We start from the raw sequence: 20,981 nt of genomic DNA, 5'->3' as shown, positions 1-20,981 counted from the left end.
TTGGAGGCCTAAGCTAACCTAGCGGACTCCTGTCCAAGGCAAAGATTGCTTGTCACCATAGGCCCTTGTCACCACTGGGATCTTAGCCTCATATGCTGGGGACTTGCAGGATAGATAACGCCTCTTGTCCTTTGTCAACCGTGAACCTAAACACAAACTTCTCTGGCATCTATTTTGTATTCCCAGTGTCGTATTTTATGCCATACCATAAACCAGTACAACAGTGGTTAAGAACCTGGACTTTGGAATCAGAACCCCTGGGCCCTGAAACCAGCTCTGCTGCTCACTAGCTGTGTGAGACCAGGCAAGTGATTTAACAGCTCTAAATCTGTTTCCTCCTCTTCGGAATGGGATGATAAGAGTATCTTCTGCCTTACTGAGTTACCGAGGATTAAATGAGATAATACATGACATTTACAACAGTGCCTGACATGGAGTAAGAATTCACTACAATTTTGTATTACTATAATTTCTTACCAAAACCCTTCCCATTACTGACTTTCTTCAAAACCCTATCTGCCTTCTGAATCCTTCCTTCTATTGTAAATAAATTCTCCTAAACTGTAACCAGTTCTGAGAAGTCCTCTCTACTAATTTTGTGGTTGCTGTAACAAACCTGGCTCTGCGCTGGGCAAATAGCTTCAGTTATAGCTATCCAGTGGAAGACCTTTAAGCTTCCATATCACAGGGATCAGAACGACACATGACAGAACTTCCCAGGACCACTCTCGGCCACTATGCATCTACTGTTAGGAGACACTTCCCTTCCCCCATGTTTGCTCAGGACCACATCAACATCACATTTTACCTCCCTTCACCTTTCTGAGACTCAGAGATCACAGTCACTCACAAAACCAGAGATGGCATTCCCAGTACTTGCTGGTCCCATCTCTATCCCATCCCAGGGAACTGCTTAAATCCACAGACCCACAACCCAAGGCCACAACCATAGGGACTGAACAGGACTAACTTAAAATCAGTCCAAAGCTTGAGAAGATCAGGTGCTCCAGTCAGATTCTCAGATTTCTCAGAAAAAGACCATCAACGGGGGGAACTGAAGCTAAAAGGCAAAGTGGAAGAAGGTTGTGTGTATTTCCAAATTATGGAGAAGCAGAAAGTATGAGGAAAATAATGACAATTAAGCAGAAATTATGAGGAAGAAAGAATACAGAGCAGAGCTGGTAATGAGAAAAGTAGACCCACAGAGAAGAAATCACAAAGAACATTAAGAACTACAAAGTCAGTTGCCAACTTCTCTCTAATACCAGTGAACCACCAGCTCCTCTAAGGGTAGGATAAGCAAGGCTATTCCCTGCAAACCTAAGAACCCTCATTGGAGCATGACTCCTCATTCCAGGAAGACTGGCACTGGTTCACAGTCCTGTCCATCCTGTCACTGCCACCATCACGGTAACTTTCAAGTTAAGCAGGTAGCCACTGATTCCTGCCTCTGATGCCTGTCACGGATACTCTCCATTAGTATCTCCCCCCACAAACCACAAGCCCTATGGGAGTGAAGCCACAATGGCTGCACCAACTGATGCCACCCCGCCGGGTTATGGCCCCCACACTCTAGCCCACCCCTTGCTATTCTCTGAAGTGGCTGTCCTAGACTTCCCACTTTCCTCAAAGTGCCCCCAATACCCCTTTCTCAGCAGACTCCCTTGAGAAATTGAGCCTATTGGGATCTTTTAATACCTTGCCCCCTGTTATCTATGGCTATAACAATATTCCAAAATTAAAGGCAGTATCACAGATACTTGACCCTTCCTTCCCTCCATTTCCCCTATTCCTCATTTTCTTTAGTTGTTGACATAGGCTGCTTATCAGTGATCTCCCTCCTATTTTCCAAACAGCTTAGTATCAACACACTACTGTCTGAATTAACTTTCGGTTTCCACTGAGCTGTTTCAATGCTACATTGGGAAATACTTGGTCTGCAGCCCTCCCCCACACCCCTCTCAAACCCCACATATTGCCAGGCTGCAGTCATGGCAGAATAGGGACATTTTTATTAACATGAAATTAAAAACCACATCTATGAGAGTTTTGTCTAATCTTCTGGGCTTTAGCAATACTTTTTATATTTGATATTATTTTTACAGGCATATGGACTGAGGCAGAAGTTAAAAACAGAGCTGCCAAGATTAAGTCACTATTAAGTCCCCCAGCATATATTTCAAAAAGGGAAGAATACACAGTAGCCTAATTAAACCCTACCTTGGTTGATGACAGCTATTCATTTCAAGCTTCCTTCTGAAACCTCAATCCAACAAATATTCTTCACCCCCTGTCCTATGATGGATGCATCTAGTTTCCTCACATCACCCTAAAGAGGACACAGTGCAATCTCTATCATATCGTTTATAAACTTTTAGTCCTTTAGGGTAATGTATACAGAAGGAAATTACTACAGATATATAAAATAATGCCCATTAAAAGTCTAGATTGGAAATATGGTATTTTTAGAGATTTAAAACACCCTGATCTAATCCTTTTCATCAGCTTCTATATTGTGTTATCCAAACTTTCAAATTTGGGGCTTTTTTAAATGATTGCCTGAGTATGGGATGGACTGAAAGTAAGAAAAATTTTTATTTTCTGAAAGGAAACATAATTAGAGGAGGATTAAAAGGACAGTATAAGCTTTCCAAAAAAAGGAATTTTGTATACCTGAAAAGATTTTAAAGGTCTTTATAACAGTATGCTAAAATCAAAGGCAATATCACAGGTCTTTCAACTAAATACTAAGCTAAATATTACAAAGCCAAGTCTCTTACTGGGTTCACTTTTTGGTTAGGCAAAGTAACCAATACTCCACCACAACAGTTAACCAAAAGAAATTTTGATTTTTTAAAAAGTTAATGAAGCTTATAAATAACTGCAAAACATACCCGTACACGTGTGTGTCTGTGTGTGTGTGTGTGTGTGTGTGTGCGTGCGCGTAATCTTAACATTATTTTTTTAATTCTCAATGGGACACTTCTTCTAAGTTAAAAATGCCAATATATGGATATATCTTTCCCCACTGGGAAATGGCTACTTTTGGTTCTGATAAAGTAATGCTAAATCTTATGTAAAAGTTCTATATTAAACCTGCCAACTTCTCATTTCCACATGGGTGGCACTCTAGGCTGAATTTGCTGTGCTTTTTCATGCAATTCGTGCCAAGTCACAGCTCCTCAGAATGAACCTTTACCTTCATACTGCTCAGTGCCCAAATTTTCAGGTGAGGGAGTGCCAGGTACATAATTTTGAGTGTGGGTGTGAGGAGAGAAATGTCTGTAGTTGCCATTGACTAAAAAAAATAAAAATAAATTAAAAATAAATACCTGCAATCCACTAAAAGATGGAACAAAACAGACTCCTTCAGAATCTTCTAAACTTTTGGCCATTTTTTCAGTCTCAGCAGCATCTGTGAAAAGATCTGCAAAAACAAAACCAAATAATTTAAAAACCCCTAATACAAAACAGAAGGGCTGGGGAGGGACAAACAGATTTATGTTATATGACCAGTGTTTACCTGCACTCACATTTATTACCAGTACAGTATGAAAGGGTCACCACAAAGGCCAATCTGCTCTAGTACTATCTGGGCTCCACACTGCTCAGGTTTAGGGGCCCGTGGAAGGTCTTAGATGGGCTCTGTATGCAGCACATCTTACTTCTTCTTTTAAAAATATTTGGGCTGTTTACAGGGCACCTGGATGGCTCAGCCGGTTGAGCATCTGACTCTTGATTTCAGCTCAGGTCATGATCTCAGGGTCGGGGGATCGAGCCCCACAATGGGCTCCACGCTCAGTGGGGATCTGCTTAAAATTCTCTCTCTCTCCCTCCGCAACCCGCCCCCCTGCCACCGCATGAATGCTCTATGTCTCTATCTCTCTCTCAAATAAATAAATCTTTAAAAATAAATAAAGGTATTTGGACTGTTTAAAAATAAATTCTCTGTGTTTTTTGGTATTAAAATAAATTATCCTCCTGAAGATAACACCAATTCCAGTTTTCTGATGAAAAGATCCTCTCTACTGAATCAACTGAAAAACTACTCCAACTAATGAGTTCAATAAGGGGCCACCAATAAGTAGATAATACTAAAAGCCAATCTTTAAGAAACAAACAAAAAATCAAGATCTAGTTAATTTAGTATACTATTTTTACTGGAGTATATAACATACTTAGAGAAAACTGCACAAATCCCAAGTGTATAATGGTGATGACTTTTCACAGTGTGAATACACCCAGGTAACCGATACCCAGCTCAAGATACAAACTTTCATTTAACATAATGCTTGTGAAATTCACTCATGTTGTTACAAACAGTTGCACTTCATTCTTAGCCCTGTATAATATTCTACTGTGTGACTACACACAATTCATTAAACTGTTCTATAGCTCATATGCATTTGGTTAGTTTCTAGTTTCTGGCTAATATAAATAGGCCACTTTGAACACTCATAGACATTCTTCTTCGTGAACATATGTATATGTTTCTGTTAGCTATATACCAAGGGATGGAACTGGTCCCAAGGTCTACGCATTTTGTACTAGCTTTAGAAGATACTGCCAAAGCATTTTCCAAAGTGGTTATACCAAATTAAGGCTCCTGACAACAGTATGAAAATTCCAGTTATGCCATATTCTTGCCAATAACTGATACTATGTTTTTCATTTTAGCTATTTTGGAGGTATTGCATGACAGTTTGATTTTGTTTTCTCTATTAGCTAATGAAGCTGAAATCCTTTTCATTGACCATTTGGATAGCCCTGTTTGTGAAGTAACTCCTGAATAAGCATGCAGGACAGGCAGCACAGATCAGATGATACAGCTCAAGAATCAGTCATAATAAAAACTGATGGCTTTTTACAGCCTTAAGTAAATTGGCTTAATTTTAATTGTATGTTTTGTTATATTCTTATAATGAAAAATTAATTAAAAACAAGAAATTTAAGGAATACCTATGTTAAAACTCAAGGTAATAAGGATCGTTCAATAATAACTACAAATTTTATCCAAAATGAATTCTCAGATCCATTAGTCACATTTGTTTGGTCAAAATGTTCATGTAACACGTCAAAATATCTCTAGCACTTCAAAAACTAGTATTAAAAAAATAACATTGGTTTTCAGGGCACCTGGGTGGCTCAGCTGGTTAAGCGTCAGACTCTTGGTTATGATCTCAAGGTTGTGAGATGGAGCCCTGCAACAGGTTCTGGGCTCCACGCTCAGCACAGAGTCTGCTTGAGATTCTCTCACTCTCCTTCTGTTCCTCCCCCCACTTGCATGTTCTTTTTCTCTCTCAAATAAAATAAATCTTAAAAAAAAATAAAAATAACATTGGTTTTAGAATCTATATGTTTTTAAAAAATCATGCCCAAATGTCTACATTTTTTAAATCGAAATTTGGAAAACATACAAGATGGCTGGTTTGAGGAAAGTTTTTGGCAACAGGCGAAGAAATGGGGGGGGGGAATTTAGTTTATTTACATTCTTCACTGGTTGTTCCATACTTGCTTAAAGAATTTCTCTAGGGGCGCCTGGGTGGCTCAGCCGTTAACCCCATCCGCCTTCGGCTCGGGTCATGATCCCAGAGTCCTGGGGTTGAGCCCCACATCGGGCTCCCTGCTTGGTGGGAAGCCTGCTTCTCCCTCTCACACTCTCCTTGCTTGTGTTCCCTCTTTAGCTGTCTCTGTCACATAAATAAATAAAATCTAAAAAAAAGAATTTCTCTAAATAATCTTCCACTTAAACTGATCTCAAATGAGCTTATTGATAGAGAAAATCTTTGAGTGTAAGCTGATTTCACTCTATCTCTCCCACTGAACAGCTAAGGATCTTGGATGGAATGTATGCAAAAGCTATCTGAGGACTCAGAAGAATAAGGCTGGTCAGGGAACTCTAAGTAACACCAAACCAGTGGTGAGTTTCCTGTTTTTATTTTCTCCGATTATCTCCTGGCCTAGACTCAGGGGGAGCCTAAAACCTGATACCTGGGTCTGTATACTGGGTGCAAATTTGAAGAGTTTCTAGAGAAGAACCCTTTTTCTGGTCTGAGGAGCAGGCCTCAGGAGTCTCTCTACAGGACAGAAAGTGAGATTACTCTGGATTTTGCTTTTTGGATATTTTTTCACTCTACCTGAACAAGAAGGAGAAAAGGCATTGAAGAGAGAGAGAGAAAAAACGGAACTTCATGGATCTGTGAGATAACAAGAAATGGTCTAACATTTCTGTGATTTAAATCCCAGAAGGAAAAGACAAAGAATGCAGTCCAGATAAACTATCTGAAGGAAAAAAATGACTGTAAACATCCCATAATGGATGAAAGATATAAATCTATAGATTCAAGAAGTTCAGAACAATCCCAACTGGATAAACATAAAGAAAGTAATGCCCAGGCATATCATAACAAAGCTGAAAATTAAAACCTGAAGGCAAAGAGAAAGTCTTAAAAGCAACCAGATTATATATTGGGGAACAAACATTCAAATGACTGGAGGTTTCTCATCAAAACTATGAAGGTCTGAAGGCAGTGGAACATCTTTTTAAGTACCAAAAGAAATGTCAACCTAGAATTCTATTTTATTTATTTATTTGAAAGAGGGGGTAGGGGCAGAGGGAGAGGGAGGAGCAGACTCCCCGCACTGAGCAGGGAGCCTGATGTGGGGCTCAATCCCAGGACCTGAGATCATGATGTGAGCTGAAGCCACCTAGGCTCCCCTCAACCTAGAATTCTATATCCCAGTAAAAATATCCCTCAGAAATAAAGACAGTCTCTGATGAAGGAGAATTAAGAGAGTTTGTTAACATAGTATAAAAGAAATGTTAATCTATATGCAAAAAAACAAAAAAAGAACCTTGACCTAAACTTCACACCTTCTAAGAAAATTAATTCAAAACTGTTATACATCTAAATGTAAAACATAAACCATAAAACTTTTAGATGAAACCATGGGAGAAAAATCTGTGTGACTCTGGTTTGGCCAAGAGTTCTTAGATATGATACCCAAAGCATAATCCACAGAACAAAAAACTAATAAATTAAACTTTACCAGTTCAAAAACTTACTCTGCGAAGGACACTGCTTAAAAAATGAAAACATATGCTACAATCTAGAAGAAAATATTTGCAAGTCATATATTCCAAAGAGGACCTATATTCAAAATCAAAAAAGAACTCTAAAACTCAACTAAGAAAACCCAATAAAAACTGCACAAAAGATATGAAGACACTTCACCAAAGAAGATATATAGATGGCAAAAAAGCACATGAAAAGGTGTTTAATATCATTAACCATTACAGAAATGCAAATTTAAAACAGAATAAGATAACATTACACACCTAGTATAATGGCTAAAAGTAAAAACCAAACAAAAAACAAAAATTGACAATACCAAACACTGGAGCAACACAAACACACACACATTGTTGGTGAGAACATGAAATGGTATGGCCACTCTTAAAAACAGCCTGGCGGGTTTTTCTTTTTGTGTGTTTTACAAAGATAAACTCATACTTATTTGTGTGTATGTTTGTTTGTTTGTTTATTTAAAAGAGTTATATTTTGGGGTGGGAAATTCTGCTTTCCTTTACTGTCTTTTTTTTTTTTTTTTTTAAGATTTATTTATTTGAGAGAGAGCGCACATAGAGGGAGAGGGAGAAGACGACACTCCACTGAGCAGGCAGCCCAATGTGGGGCTCGATCCCAGGACCCTTGGATCATGAACTGAGCTGAAGGCAGACGCTTAACCAACTGAGCCACCCAGGCGCCCCATCAGTATATGTTTATATAACACATATAATATTGTGTTTATATGAGCCAGCAATCCCACTCTTAGGCATTTATCCTAGAAAAATGAAATCTGGGGTGACTGGGTGGCTCAGTCAGTTAGGCATCTGCCTTTGGCTCAGGTCATGGTCCCAGAGTCCAGGGATCAAGCCCTCCATTGGGCTCCCAGCTCAGCGGGGAGCCTGCTTCTCCTCTCTCTCTCTCTCAAATAAATAAATAAATAAATTTTTAAAGATAAAAAAAGAAAAAGAAAAATTAAATCTAATGTTCATGCCAAAACCTGTACATAATGTTCATATAGTGGCTTTGTTTATAATCACCCAGAACTGTAAACAACAGCCCACAAGTCCTTCAGTCGGATAATGAATGAACAAACTGATATATTCATAACACAGAAAATTGCTGAGTAATACAATAGAATGAACGGATACATACAAAAACATGGATGAATTTCAAAGGCATTATGTTGAGTAAAAGAAACCTTCTCAACTGGTTATATGATTCCACTCATTCTAGTATCCATTTATATGATTCCATTTATATGGGAGCCATTTAAATGATACTGTGTAAAAGGTCAAAAGCTTCATGATACATAAGACTGCTATTCCAGCCCCCAACTTCCACAATTCACCCAACCAGGTCTTTCACTGATGTAAAAGATGCAGTGAGGAAAGAAGCTACAGAGAAACAATATCAAACATTTTTGGCAGAAATGCAAAATGACAGGGTTCCTACAGAGAGGAATTTGGCAATGTCTAACAAAATTACAATGTATTTATCCTTTGACGTAGCAATCTCACTTCTGGGAATTTATTGTTAAGACATACCTCCAACAATACGAAAATCCATATCCACGATGTTATTCACTGCAGCCCTATTTGTATTTGCAAAATATTGGAAATAACTTAAGTGCCCCAGTACAGGAGATTGGCTGGCTAAACTGTGTACATACACATAGTGGAATACTGGGCAGCTGTGAAAAGAAGGAAGATCTCTGTGAACTGATGAGAAGTGATTCCCAGAATATACTTTTAAGTGAAGATGGCAAAGTACGAAAGAACATACATAGCTTATCTTTTATGTAAGAAATTAGGGAATATAAAAAAACATGCATTATCCTAAATGTTTTTGCAAAAAGACATACGAAGGATAAACCAAAAACTAATAAAGTGAATACAAGATGTAGGGAGACAGGATGAAGGGACAGGTGAGAGAGTCAAATTTTCTGAGCATATCTTTTTTGATGTTGAGAATCAAACTAAAATTCCACATTAAAAATAAGTTGAAAATGTTTTTAAAAAGGATGCAGATAGGGGGAAAACTAAAACTGAATGATAACAGAAAACAAACAAGCCCAATCACAGAAAACAAACAAACCCAATCTATTTCAAATTAATAAAATCACTGAAGGGAGAAAAAGAACTAATCGAAGTAACTTGTGAATAGTGTACTTTGACCACACACCCTTGATATAAAGGAAAAAACCTGCAAACAATCTTGAGCAAATACTGTTTGTTGTAGTGGGACGGGACTAGTAATTCTGAAGCTCTTTTGTGTATATTTTAAGATTGAGTAAACGAATACGTAATATTAATGATGTCGGGAGTCAGGGCTCTCGATGTGGAAAAAGGGATATAAAGATATAGAACAGAAAAAGCCAAGCAAAGACGCTTAGGAGCTAAACTGAAATTGGAGGTATGATATAATTTCAAAAATTTTAAACACATCCTGGGGCACCTGGGTGGCTCAGTCAGTTAAGCGTTAGCTCTTGATTTTGGCTCTGGTCATGATCGCAGGGTCGTGAGATTTGAGCCCCACGTTGGGCTCCGAGCTCAGTGTGGAGTCTGTTTGTCCCTCTCCCTCTGCTCCTCCCCACCCCTCTCAAATAAATCAATCAAATCTTAAAAAAAAAAATTTAACACATATACACGCACACTTCTAGCTCTGCTGAAATCTGCTGCTAATCACTGTTTTTATTTTTACTTATTTATTTATAATTTTATTATTATTTTTTAAAGTAGGCTCCACACCCAGTGTGGGGCTGGAACTCGTGACCCTGAGATCAAGAGTCACACACTCTACCAACTGAGCCAGCCAGGCATCGTGTCAATCATTATTTTTAAATACCATTTCCCACTCATAGGAATTAGGGCTCATTGGGAAAGTAGCTAATTCCAGGGTAGGAGGAGGAAAAACACAAGATGAGCTTAAAACATCTTGTGCCAGAAACTAAGAAAGTGCTAAGAAAAAAAAAGATAGATAGGTAGATATGGACATTTAAAAGACACAGAAGACAGTTTGAAGAGATTTGCACTGGTTAAATCTGGGACAAACTGAACATGAAAGTAAGAACTATAAAAATTATAACCTGTTGAATGAAATAAGAAACCATGAATTTACAGTGATAATAAGTAAATAAAAGGGGTGAAGGGAAAGCTCTTCTTTACACAACACAATGCTCACTAATTAACATGGAGGGGATAATAAAGTTAGCAAACACCATTTTGTAACCATCGAATGAAGACTGATACAGGCAGGAATTATCAATGAATGCTAAATGTAGGGGATAGGAGAAGTTTGAGGAAAAATGGGATATCTGACTACTTTCAAAGTATCTCCCACATACTATTTATTACAAAAGAGAGAGAGGTGAAAACAGTAGAGAAACTGGAAAACATCTTATGCATGTGAACAAAATTTACCAGGATCAAAACAGGACTAATGGACACCCTGCACCTCCAAGTATATATCGAGAAGGATACAGTTATCATTTATGTATGGCTTCAGCCAAAACCACATGACACGGACCTACTCATAAGAACCCAAACTGAAGGATATTCTCGAAAATAACTGGCCTGTGTCTTTCAAAAATGTCAATGGCATGAAACACAAAGGTGAGGCAGTGCCACCAGATTAAAGGAAATTACACAATAAGCAACGACACACTGGATCTTGTACTGGGGAAGAACTGCCATGAAGGATGTTACTGGGACATCTGATAAAATTGGAATATGGACTGTAAAGCTGGTAAAAGTATTATATCCAATGTTAACTTTTCTCAAGTTCATAACCATACTTTAGATAAGAGAATATTCTTGTTTTTAGGAAATACGCCATGAAATACTACAGGAAAAAGAGTATGATGAATGCAATCTGCTCTCAAAGACCACAGAAAATGATATAGCTATCTATCTGTCCTGCAGTATCTAGGATAGATGGGTGGATGGTACATAGGTAGATAGAGCAACCATGGTAAAATGTTAAAAATTAGCAAACCTGGGGGGGCATCTGGCTGGCTCAGTCAGTAGGGTGTGAGACTTTTGGTGTCGGGGTTGTACACTAAAGCCTCACATTGGGTGTAGAGATTAATTAAAAAAATAAAATAAAATCTTTAAAAAATAGCAAATCTGGGGCGCCTGGGTGGCACAGTGGTTAAGCGTCTGCCTTCGGCTCAGGGCGTGATTCCGGCGTTATGGGATCAAGCCCCACATCAGGCTCTTCCGCTATGAGCCTGCTTCTTCCTCTCCCACTCCCCCTGCTTGTGTTCCCTCTATTGCTGGCTGTCTCTATCTCTGTCGAATAAATAAAATCTTTAAAAATAATAATAATAAATAGCAAATCTGGGATAAAGGGTGTACTAAAGTTTTTGTGCCGTTTTTACAATTTTAAGTTTGAAACTGTTTGAAAATAAAAAGTTAAAACAGTTCTAATTTTCACCTCTTTATACATAGAGTACCAATTCTCAGGTATTTTTAAAAGAGATTTAATTTATCAATTTTACTTTTTATTATTTCTCAGTTATAATTTGTATGTCCTTATATGTTTTGGCTGGGGAGTTTATTATGCTTCTCTCCTTTTTCTTATTAATAAGCATCTACCATTTTCCTCTAAGTACTGTTTTTACAGAATTACAGACATTTTCTATATTTTTTGGAGACTATCAAATTACGTTTCGAAGTTTTCCTTGGCTCTATGCTACTTAAGAAAAGACATTTCATAATCCCCTCCAGTTCCATCCAAACTGGAGGGGATTACGCTAAGTGAAATAAGTCAAGCAGAGAAAGACAATTATCATATGGTTTCACTCATATGTGGAACATAAGGAATAGGGCAGAGGACCATAGAGCAAGGGAGGGAAGTCTGAAGGGGAAGAACTCAGAGAGGGAGATAAACCATGAGAGACTCAGGACTCTGGAAAACAAACTGAGGGTTTCAGAAGGGAGAGAGTGGGGGAATGGGGTAGCCGGGTGATGGGTATAAAGGAGGGCATATGTTGTGATGAGCACTGGGTGTTATACGCAACTAATGAATCGTTGAACACTACATCAAAAACTAATGGTGTACTATATGTGGGCTAACTGAACATAATAATAATAAAAAAAGAATTAGGGAAATGGACCTCCAAAGTCATGGTGTCAGCCCCTAGCCATACAACCAGGGGACCAGAAGTCATACACATTACGTAAAAAATGTTTCTCCTGAGATTATTCTATGGAAGCTAGCCATGGGAAACAATTATTCTCTTTAATGAGACAAAACTTTACATAGACTCCATATAGAGGCAAGAGAACACAGGAGGAAAGAACTACAATGAAATATTCACATAGACCTGGACTTGAAACCTAGCTTTACCTTTCAGTAGCTGTGTGACCCTAGACAAGCTACTTAACTTCTCTAGGTCTCAATAACCTCATTGTGAAACAGGAAATAAAAAGACTACTCGATTCACAGAGCTTATTTGAGGATTAAAAAGCACAGTGTTTACAGCAAAGAAACAACCTAAGTATCTGTCAACAGATAAGTGGATAAAGAATATGTATTATGACATATAATATATAATGGAATATTATTATTCAGCCATGAGAAAGAAGAAAATCCTGTCACTGTGACAATATGAACGAACCTTGAAATAAGTCATAAAGAGAAGGACAAATACAATATGATCTCAATTATATGTGGAATCTAAAAAAGCCAGACTCACAGAACCAGACAGTAGAGCGGCGCTTACCTGGGGTTGGGGTGTGGGGGACGTGGGGAGATGTTGGTCAAAGGGTACAAACTTCCAATTACAAGATGATTAAGGTCTGAGGATCTAATATACAGTATAGTGATTATAGTTAATAATACTGTATCATATACTTGAAAGTTGCTAAGAGAGTTGCTAAATGTTCTCAAAACAAAAAAGAAACAGTAATCACGTGATGTGATGAAGCTATTAGCTGATGCTCTAGTGATAACTGTTTTGGAATATATGTGTATCAAGTCTAAGTGTTGCATACCTTAAGCTTACACAGTGTTACGTGTGAATTATATCTCGATAAAGCTGTGGGATAAAGGAAACAAAAAAAGAAAAGAAAACACACTTCACCATGTGGTGAAGTACCATTTAAATACTGTTTTTGCTATTTATTTCTAACCATATTACATAATAGCCTGAGATGTTCCACTCCATTTCTTTTCAAAATATGACACTGAGAAAAGGATTTGTGTGTGTGTGTGTGTGTGTGTGTGTGTGTGTGTGTGTGTTTAGAAAAGGATTTCGGTGACCTTGAAATGAAAACATAAATGAACAGAAAGAAGAATGAAGAACAAAAAAAACGTGCACTCTTTTGTCTATTCTTGACCAGCACTTTAACCCGTAAGTTACACATCATGGAATTAAAATCACTTTTGGGAAGAAGAAGAAAAAAAGAAAAGAATACCATTTTGAAACTTTTAACAGAAACATTACTTTCTTTCCCTTTTTTTTAGGTGGGGAGGGGCAGAGGGAGAGAGGCAGAATCTTGAGCAGGCTCCACGCCCAGCATGGAGGCCAACGTGGGGCTCCAAGCAGGGCTTGATCTTACAACCCTGAGATCATGACCTGAACAGAAATCAAGAGTTGGATACTTAACCAACTGAGCCACCCAGGCACCCCACATTACCTTCTTTTATAGAACAACCATACATTACACATAAAATATTTAAACCTAGCCTAATTAGGGGCTCTTTTTAGTGTTAAGATAATTTCAATCTCTTAAAGAGGTATTCAAAACTATGTTCTTAATGTACAAAAATGAAGATTTTACATTACAGTAAGAAATCTTTTATCAGTTTGGTATAAGAACAGTTCAAATAAAATAGAACAAATTCTGGGCTGCTACCAGGAAAAAAAACAATTTTTATTTTTTTATTTATTCTTTTTTTTAAAAGATTTTATTTATTAATTCGACAGAGAGAGACAGCCAGCGAGAGAGGGAACACAAGCAGGGAGAGTGGGAGAGGAAGAAGCAGGCTCATAGCGGAAGAGCCTGATGTGGGGCTCGATCCCGTAATGCCGGGATCACGCCCTGAGCCGAAGGCAGACGATTAACCGCTGTGCCACCCAGGCGCCCCACAATTTTTATTTTTTTAAACACCTTATTTATACACTTTGCTTTCTCCATGTTGAGATCTTTGATCTATTTCTTTTTGGCTGGAGTATCTCCTTAGGTAATTTCCTCAGAAAATATATACCGCACAGCCAGGAAATGTCCCTTTTCCACTTAATATGAATGATAGCTTAGCCAGGCACCAGAATATTGGCTCATTGTTCTTTTTTCTCCATAATATGTACATGTTGTTCCACTTTCCAAATTTTACAACTACCTTCCATGCCAGTGTATTTTTTTCTCTCTACATAAACTGTTCTTCCTATCTTGAAGCTTTTCTTTATTCTTGGGAATCAGATAATTCATACACATATGACTGTCTTAGTTTGTATCTTTTTTTTTTTTAACTTAGTAAGCTATTTCAGTCTGAAAACTAGGTATTTCTTCTGCTCAAGGAAATTTATTTTCAATTTATTTGCGTCAATTTTTACATTTTTGTAACCCCATTTCCATAACAACATTTTAAATGCCAAAAGAGACTACTATTCATGTATTTTTTTCTCTGATCTTTCCTCTGTATCTCTTACCTCTTAATTTTATCTTCTATTTCTCTCTTTTTTTATTTTAAATTCTTTCTGATTCCTATTTGGATTTTTAGCACTATTTTATGTTGGTTTGTTTTGTTTTGTTTTTTGTTTTTACATTTTATATCTCATGGTTTTTGTTCTTCAAAACTCTTTATGTTTTCCAAACATTTCTTTGTAATATTTTCTTTCACCTCTTTAAGTTTGACTTTTGTTGGTACGCTTTTGATCTTCTGTTTCTTCCATTCCATCTGCCTTTGTAGGAGCTATCTGTTGAGGCTGTTCACTCCCTTTCAGGGTGCTGTATGCTCTTACACTGTGCTGTCTTTGAGGTCAGGCTTATGGGGTTGTCAGGCCATGAGAGGTACGGGAGTGAACCCGGTTTCACAGAACCGGCTCTCCGGTTTCTGGAGATATGAGAAAGATTAGACCCCCCCTCCTCAGGCTGGAAGAGGAGCAGTGCAGACCAAAGTGTACCAATGTCCACTGCTGGCAAGCTTTCCCAGGGACTGGCCAGCTTTCTTCTCCCCATGCTATGGGGATTCTCCCCTGGCTCAGCAGGCTGGATCCAGAGAGAACATCCAGAGCCATCTTTTTTTAAAAGAGAGCAAGCGAGTGCAGTTGGGGGGGGGGGGTGTATGACAGGCGAGAGGCAGAGGCAGAGGGAGAGAGAAAATCTTAAGCAGCAAGGAGCCCAATGCGGGGCTTGATCTTGCAGCCCTGAGATCATGATCGAAACCAAAATCCATAATCGACACTAAACCAACTGAGCCACACAGGGCCCCAAACATCCAGAGTGTCCTTAGCAGCCTCAAGTATTTTCACCAACAACATTCAGGTCATGTCCTCTGCGGACCCTGGGTCTGCTCCGTCTACTTGAGAATTCAAGGCTTCGTTCAGGCTGGGCTCCACGTTAGCTTCAGCAATAACCCAGACTTCCCTCCCCCAGGGGGAAGAGACGGAGGCAGGACCATGAAGTAAGATCCTGTTCACCAGCAGTAACATGTATCTGTTCACCACCACCTAGAATGAGTTCATGTATGAGAATATGTTTATCTCATCCCTTCTAATGAGGAGTACTTTATCTCTCTTGGGAAGATACCCAGAGAGGAATCGGTTTCCTTATTTCTAGTAAACAAGAGTCTGGGTAATTTTAAATACATGGGGAAGTCTTATGGGGATCGCCTGGAGCAAGCAGATGTGACATGTAGCAATTATAAGTGATATTGCTAGAGAAAAAATGTCCCCTGACCTGTGTTACTGGAGGACAGCAGAGATGGCAACTGCCTCAACAGCAGAGATTAGTCCCTTAAATAGGTCATGCTTCTCCCTGCTCAGGGCCTCCTTCACCAGTCCTCCCGCCTTGGACTGCCCCCTAACTTAAAGTACCTCTCTCACCTACGCAACCACTTTTTTTTTTTTTAAGCTTTATTTATTTGACAGAGAGACAGAAAGAGCAAGCAGGGGGAGGGGCAGAGTGGGAGAGAGAGAGAGCATCTCCACCAGACAGAGCCTGACATGGGGCTTGATACCACAACCCTGGGATCAGGACTGACGCTTAACAGACTAAGCCACCCAGGCTTCCCTATGCAACCACTCGTATTATCCCTTCAGGAAACAGCTAACATCATTCTTGAAAGAAACCTCCTGATTCTCCAGACTGGACAAAGCTCTCCCTTGAAAAGGGGATCATTGATTCTACAACTACTTCTCCTTCCTGGGACTTAACACTAAATTTTTTTTCCAATTTTTTCATTTAAAACATGTCTTTCCTGGGACTCCTGGCTGGCTCAGTAGATAACTATCTGCCTTCAGCTCAGGTCATGATCTCAGGGTCCTGGGATTGAGTTCCACATCAGGCTTCCTGCTCAGCGGAGAGAGGCAGAAGAGAGAGGCAGCGGAGAGTCTGCTTCTCCTTCTCCTCGCCCCCCACTCATGCTCTCTCTAGCTATCTCTGTCTCTCTCTCAAATAAATAAAATCTTTAAAAAAAAAAAAAAGAGGAAAAAAACAAATAAACAACAACAACAACAACAACAACAACAACAAAAAACCCATGTCTTTCCTGCTAGACTGTAACTGCCGTGAGGGCAGCGGGTGTCTGGGTCATTCACTCGTGTCCCCCTAGCATGTACGGTTCCAGGCACATCGTGAGCACTCAGTTACTTGTTAACAAGCTAGAAGACATAAAAATACTTATAAAATTAAGACAGCAAAATAGAACAAAGAGTGAAGGGGAGCAGAAATGGACCAAATTACAAGGAAAAGAGACGATCGTGTGGGAACCCAAATGTGCCAGTTAACATAGTGTGAAATAGACTTAGAAAATAGATACAAAAATCAAGATGAAACTTGTTTAAAACAGCTTTTACACATGAGCCTGAGGTGTTCAATCCACTAACCAAGTGGAAGGAAGCCATCATTCAGGCTGGAAGCAGCTCAAGATGCCACACAAAGATAAAAGGTTCAGCTTACACATTCAAGGAAGTGTATACCCATTAAAGTGAATTCTCAGAATAGAAAGAAATACATTCAAATAAATGTCAACTTTTTGTGTGAATTTCAGACAGATACAGATGTTTAGCTTTACCAATGACTAAAACGTTAAAGTAAATAATTCAACTCTGAATTCTCTCTCCCTCCAGTTAGAACAACAGTCCTGTTTTCTTGCCAGAGATGGGATGGCCTTCAGGAGAGCTTGTGCCTCCACCAGAAATCACATCACTTTTCTAGGTAGGACTATTTAGCCCCATCTCCCAGAAAAGAGTTTTCATCATTTGAGAATCACAGCTAATGAACCTCAATCCAGCAAAGCAAAGATTCTTACGAACGTGCACGTGATGTCACACAGAAGACAAGAATGATTTTTTTAACTGATGAATGTGAAATTTTTCTGCTTTTTCTTTGCATTTTCTGGGAAGGAGTAAAATTAATAGAAGGTATAAAGGAGAAGAAATACGTAATTTTCCATTTCTGATAATCAAGATAGAGGTCCGAAAAAAATTAAAAGAGGTACATTTTAAGAGACTTTTGGGGCATCTGGGTGGTTCAGTTCGTTGGGCGTCCGACTCTTGATTTTGGCTAAGGTCATGATCTCAGGGTCCTGAGATCAAGCACCCTGTCAGGCCTCACGCTCAGTGGGGAGATCTGCTTGAGTTTCTCTCTCTCCCCCCTTCCTTTGCACCCCCCCACATCTGTGCACATACACTCTCTCTCTCTAATATAAATAAATCAATCTAAAAAAAATAAAGAAGAGACTTCTAAGTGACAAAAAACTTTGAAATAAACTTTTTTTGTTAATAAGTAATCTTATGCTTATAATGCAGGTACAGGCTCATGGAGAAAGAGAGAAAAAGGAAGAAAGGAAATGGATTGGCATTTTCTTCCTAGAGTGTTATGTTTTCTGCCAATAGAACTGGCTTTGTCTTTAAACAACTCAGCTCAGCTCAAATTAGCAAAGTAGAAAGTTAGTCTGCTCCATAATTTAATCATCAGAAATACCCACTGTTAATTCTTTGGTATATAACATTTCACACCTTCTCCGTGAAATATGCCTATGTAATATACAGGCTATGCATTATTTACAACAGCCAAAAAGTGGGAACAGCCCAAATGTCCATCATCTGATGAATGAATAAATAAACTGTGGTGCATCCATATAATGGAATATTATTCAGCAATATAAAGAAATGAAACACTGACGCATGCCACAACATGGGTGATCCTTGCAACGTTAGGCTGAGTGAAAGAAGGCAGTTACAAGACACCACGTATTGTTTGATTCCGTCCACATGAAATGTCCAGAATAGGTAAATTCATAGAGATAGAAAGTAGATCCATGGTAGCTTAGGGCTGGTGGGTAGAACAAGAATGCCAATGCCAATGCCTATGGGGGTTATCTTTTAGGGGGAATAAAAATGCTCTAAAATTAGATTGTGGTGATGGTTGCACAGCCCTGAGACAATACTAAAGAACACTAAATTTTACACTTTAAGTAGGTGAATTATATGGCATGTGGATTATATCTCAATAAGGCTATAAAATAAAAGCAAGAAATATTTATACAGACTGTGTTGCAACTACTTCATCCTCTTCTTAATGTCTGATAGACAGTGTTCTACATCAATAAGAGATACAACTACATCATTATACGTGACGTGCAATATCCCACTGTATGGATATACTGACATTTACTTACTTAATGCTTTACTGTTAGGCGGGAACTTGTTTCCAATCACTGTATTAAACATTTATGCATGTACACATCTTTGCATACCTGTATCATTGTTTTCTTAAGAAACAAAGAATAGAACTGAGGGCAAAGGGTCTGCACTCTATAAATTGAAACATGTTGCCAGCTTGTCCTCCGGAAAGGCCATACTAGTTAATATTCGTCACAAAGGAAAAGAAGAATAGTTTTTTCTCTATATTCCCATCAGTGCTGAACATCATCAAACTACTTAACCTCTGCCAATGACAGGTGACATCATTTATATATATATATATATATATATATATATATATATATATGATTTTATTTATTTATTTGAGAGAGACAGAGAGAGAAAAGAGCACGCACACAAGCGCGTGCAAAAGCCAGGGGAGAGGCAGAGAGGAGAAGGAGATCCCCACTGGGCAGCGAGCCCAATGTGGGACTCGATCCCAGGACCCCGGGATCATGACCTGAGCTGAACGCAGACACTTAACCAACTGAGCCACCCAGGTGTCCTTGGATGTGTATTTCTTTGATTGTTGAATTTGAATAGCATTTTTTTAAAAGTCTATTTATCTTTTTTAGTAATCTCTACATCCAGCATGGGGCTTGAACTAACGACCCTGAGATCAAGAGTCACATGCTCTTCCAACTAAGTAGCCAGATGCCCCAAATAGCATTTTTTAATAGTCACATTTGATTTATGATAGCTGTACTTCTGTCCTTTGTTCATTCTTTAGTCATCTTTTTTTTTTTAAGATTTTATTTATTTGAGAGAGAGAGAGTGACAGAGAGAGAGCAGGAACAGGGTGAGGGGCAGAGGGAGAGGGAGAGGCAGACTCCCCACTGAGCAAGGAGCCTGACGCAGGGCTCGATCCCAGGACCCCAGGATCATGACCCGAGCCAAAGGCAGACGCTTAACCAACTGAGCCACCCAGGTGCCCCGATTCTTTAGTCATCTTTATTAATTTTTATGATGCATGCCACCAATTGTTCTTGGCAACTTGTCTTTTAACTTCGCTTATGGCACCTCTCTCCTTACACATTCTAATAATTTATATAGTTAAATTTATTGCTTTTTTTTCTTTATGGTATCTGGCCTTAATGCTTAGCCTTTTACAATCCCTGTGTCATAAAAATAATATCCTATATTTTCTTCCAGCATAGTTCTTTTCATGTTTCATTTGAACAGTCCATTCATTCCCTACTCATTGGCAGTCCTGTGGCATTCTTGAATTCTTTAAGTCTGGCCTGTGAAATCTGTTTAAAAGATGACTTACCTAATTCTTGAGCCCATCTTATGATAGTACCAGTGTCTCCTGCATTGCTTTCAGCTAAGCATACAACTTCTTGGCCAATCTTCCACCCAATTAGTGGATAAAAGCCTTAAAAACAAAGAAACGATATAAGTCAAATGTAATAAATAGATAATTCATTACAGAGACATCTACAATTTGATTAACAATTGGATTATCTTAAAAAATAGCAAAGTGGCTCTGAAGTCAGAGGTCTCACAAGTTTCTACTGTCTTAGCCTCAATCTCCTCAACTGTAAAATGGTCTGCCTCAGAGAGCTCCTGTGAGAATAAACTGAATTAATGCATAAAAAACTTAGTGCGTGCCTGGTATTTAATATGAACAATAAACATTAGCTTTTGGTAGCCACAGGCATATCCGTGTCTCTAGAAACATACAAACAGAACCAACTATGCTATTGTATTTATCTGTGAAGGTTCCTAAGTAGAAACAACCAAATGCAATGATGAAATTTTCTAGCTTCCATTTTCCCAATTAGGGGAAAAGGAAGAGCTTGAGGGGGGATGGAAGGTAAGAAAAAGATTTTAAAACTATCTCTTAGTAACCATGTTAGGAGACCATAGCCCAGATTAAGAGCCCACAGGCCTCTTAGGGTGTAGTTTCACAATCTAAGCTTCTTAGTTCACACATCCTACGATGTCTTCCATCAGGGAAACCAATTTCTTGGCAACAGTCATTAATATGCATGGAACACTAGTTGAGAATTACCACCCCCCCTTAAAAAAAAAATCAC

General features: G+C 38.7%; 1 protein-coding gene across 5 annotated transcripts in view; it reads right to left on the bottom strand.

Annotated features, from left to right (window-relative positions):
• GK5 (glycerol kinase 5) overlaps positions 1-20,981 on the bottom strand; it is a 146,287-nt gene that overhangs the window by 82,897 nt on the left and 42,409 nt on the right. For all 5 annotated transcript variants that reach the window (XM_057316013.1, XM_026497173.4, XM_044383457.3 and 2 more), the window contains 2 exons: positions 20,213-20,317; positions 3,333-3,427 (listed from right to left, as the gene is read on the bottom strand). In XM_057316013.1, coding sequence (XP_057171996.1) covers positions 3,333-3,427; positions 20,213-20,317 — 200 coding nt within the window. The remainder of the gene's footprint in view (positions 1-3,332; positions 3,428-20,212; positions 20,318-20,981) is intronic.

Source organism: Ursus arctos, unplaced genomic scaffold (genome assembly GCF_023065955.2).
Source record: "Ursus arctos isolate Adak ecotype North America unplaced genomic scaffold, UrsArc2.0 scaffold_20, whole genome shotgun sequence".
NCBI classification, from domain to species: Eukaryota; Metazoa; Chordata; class Mammalia; order Carnivora; family Ursidae; genus Ursus; species Ursus arctos.
The sequence above is the reverse complement of the archived record's forward strand: the minus strand, read 5'-3'. Positions and strand labels throughout refer to the sequence as shown.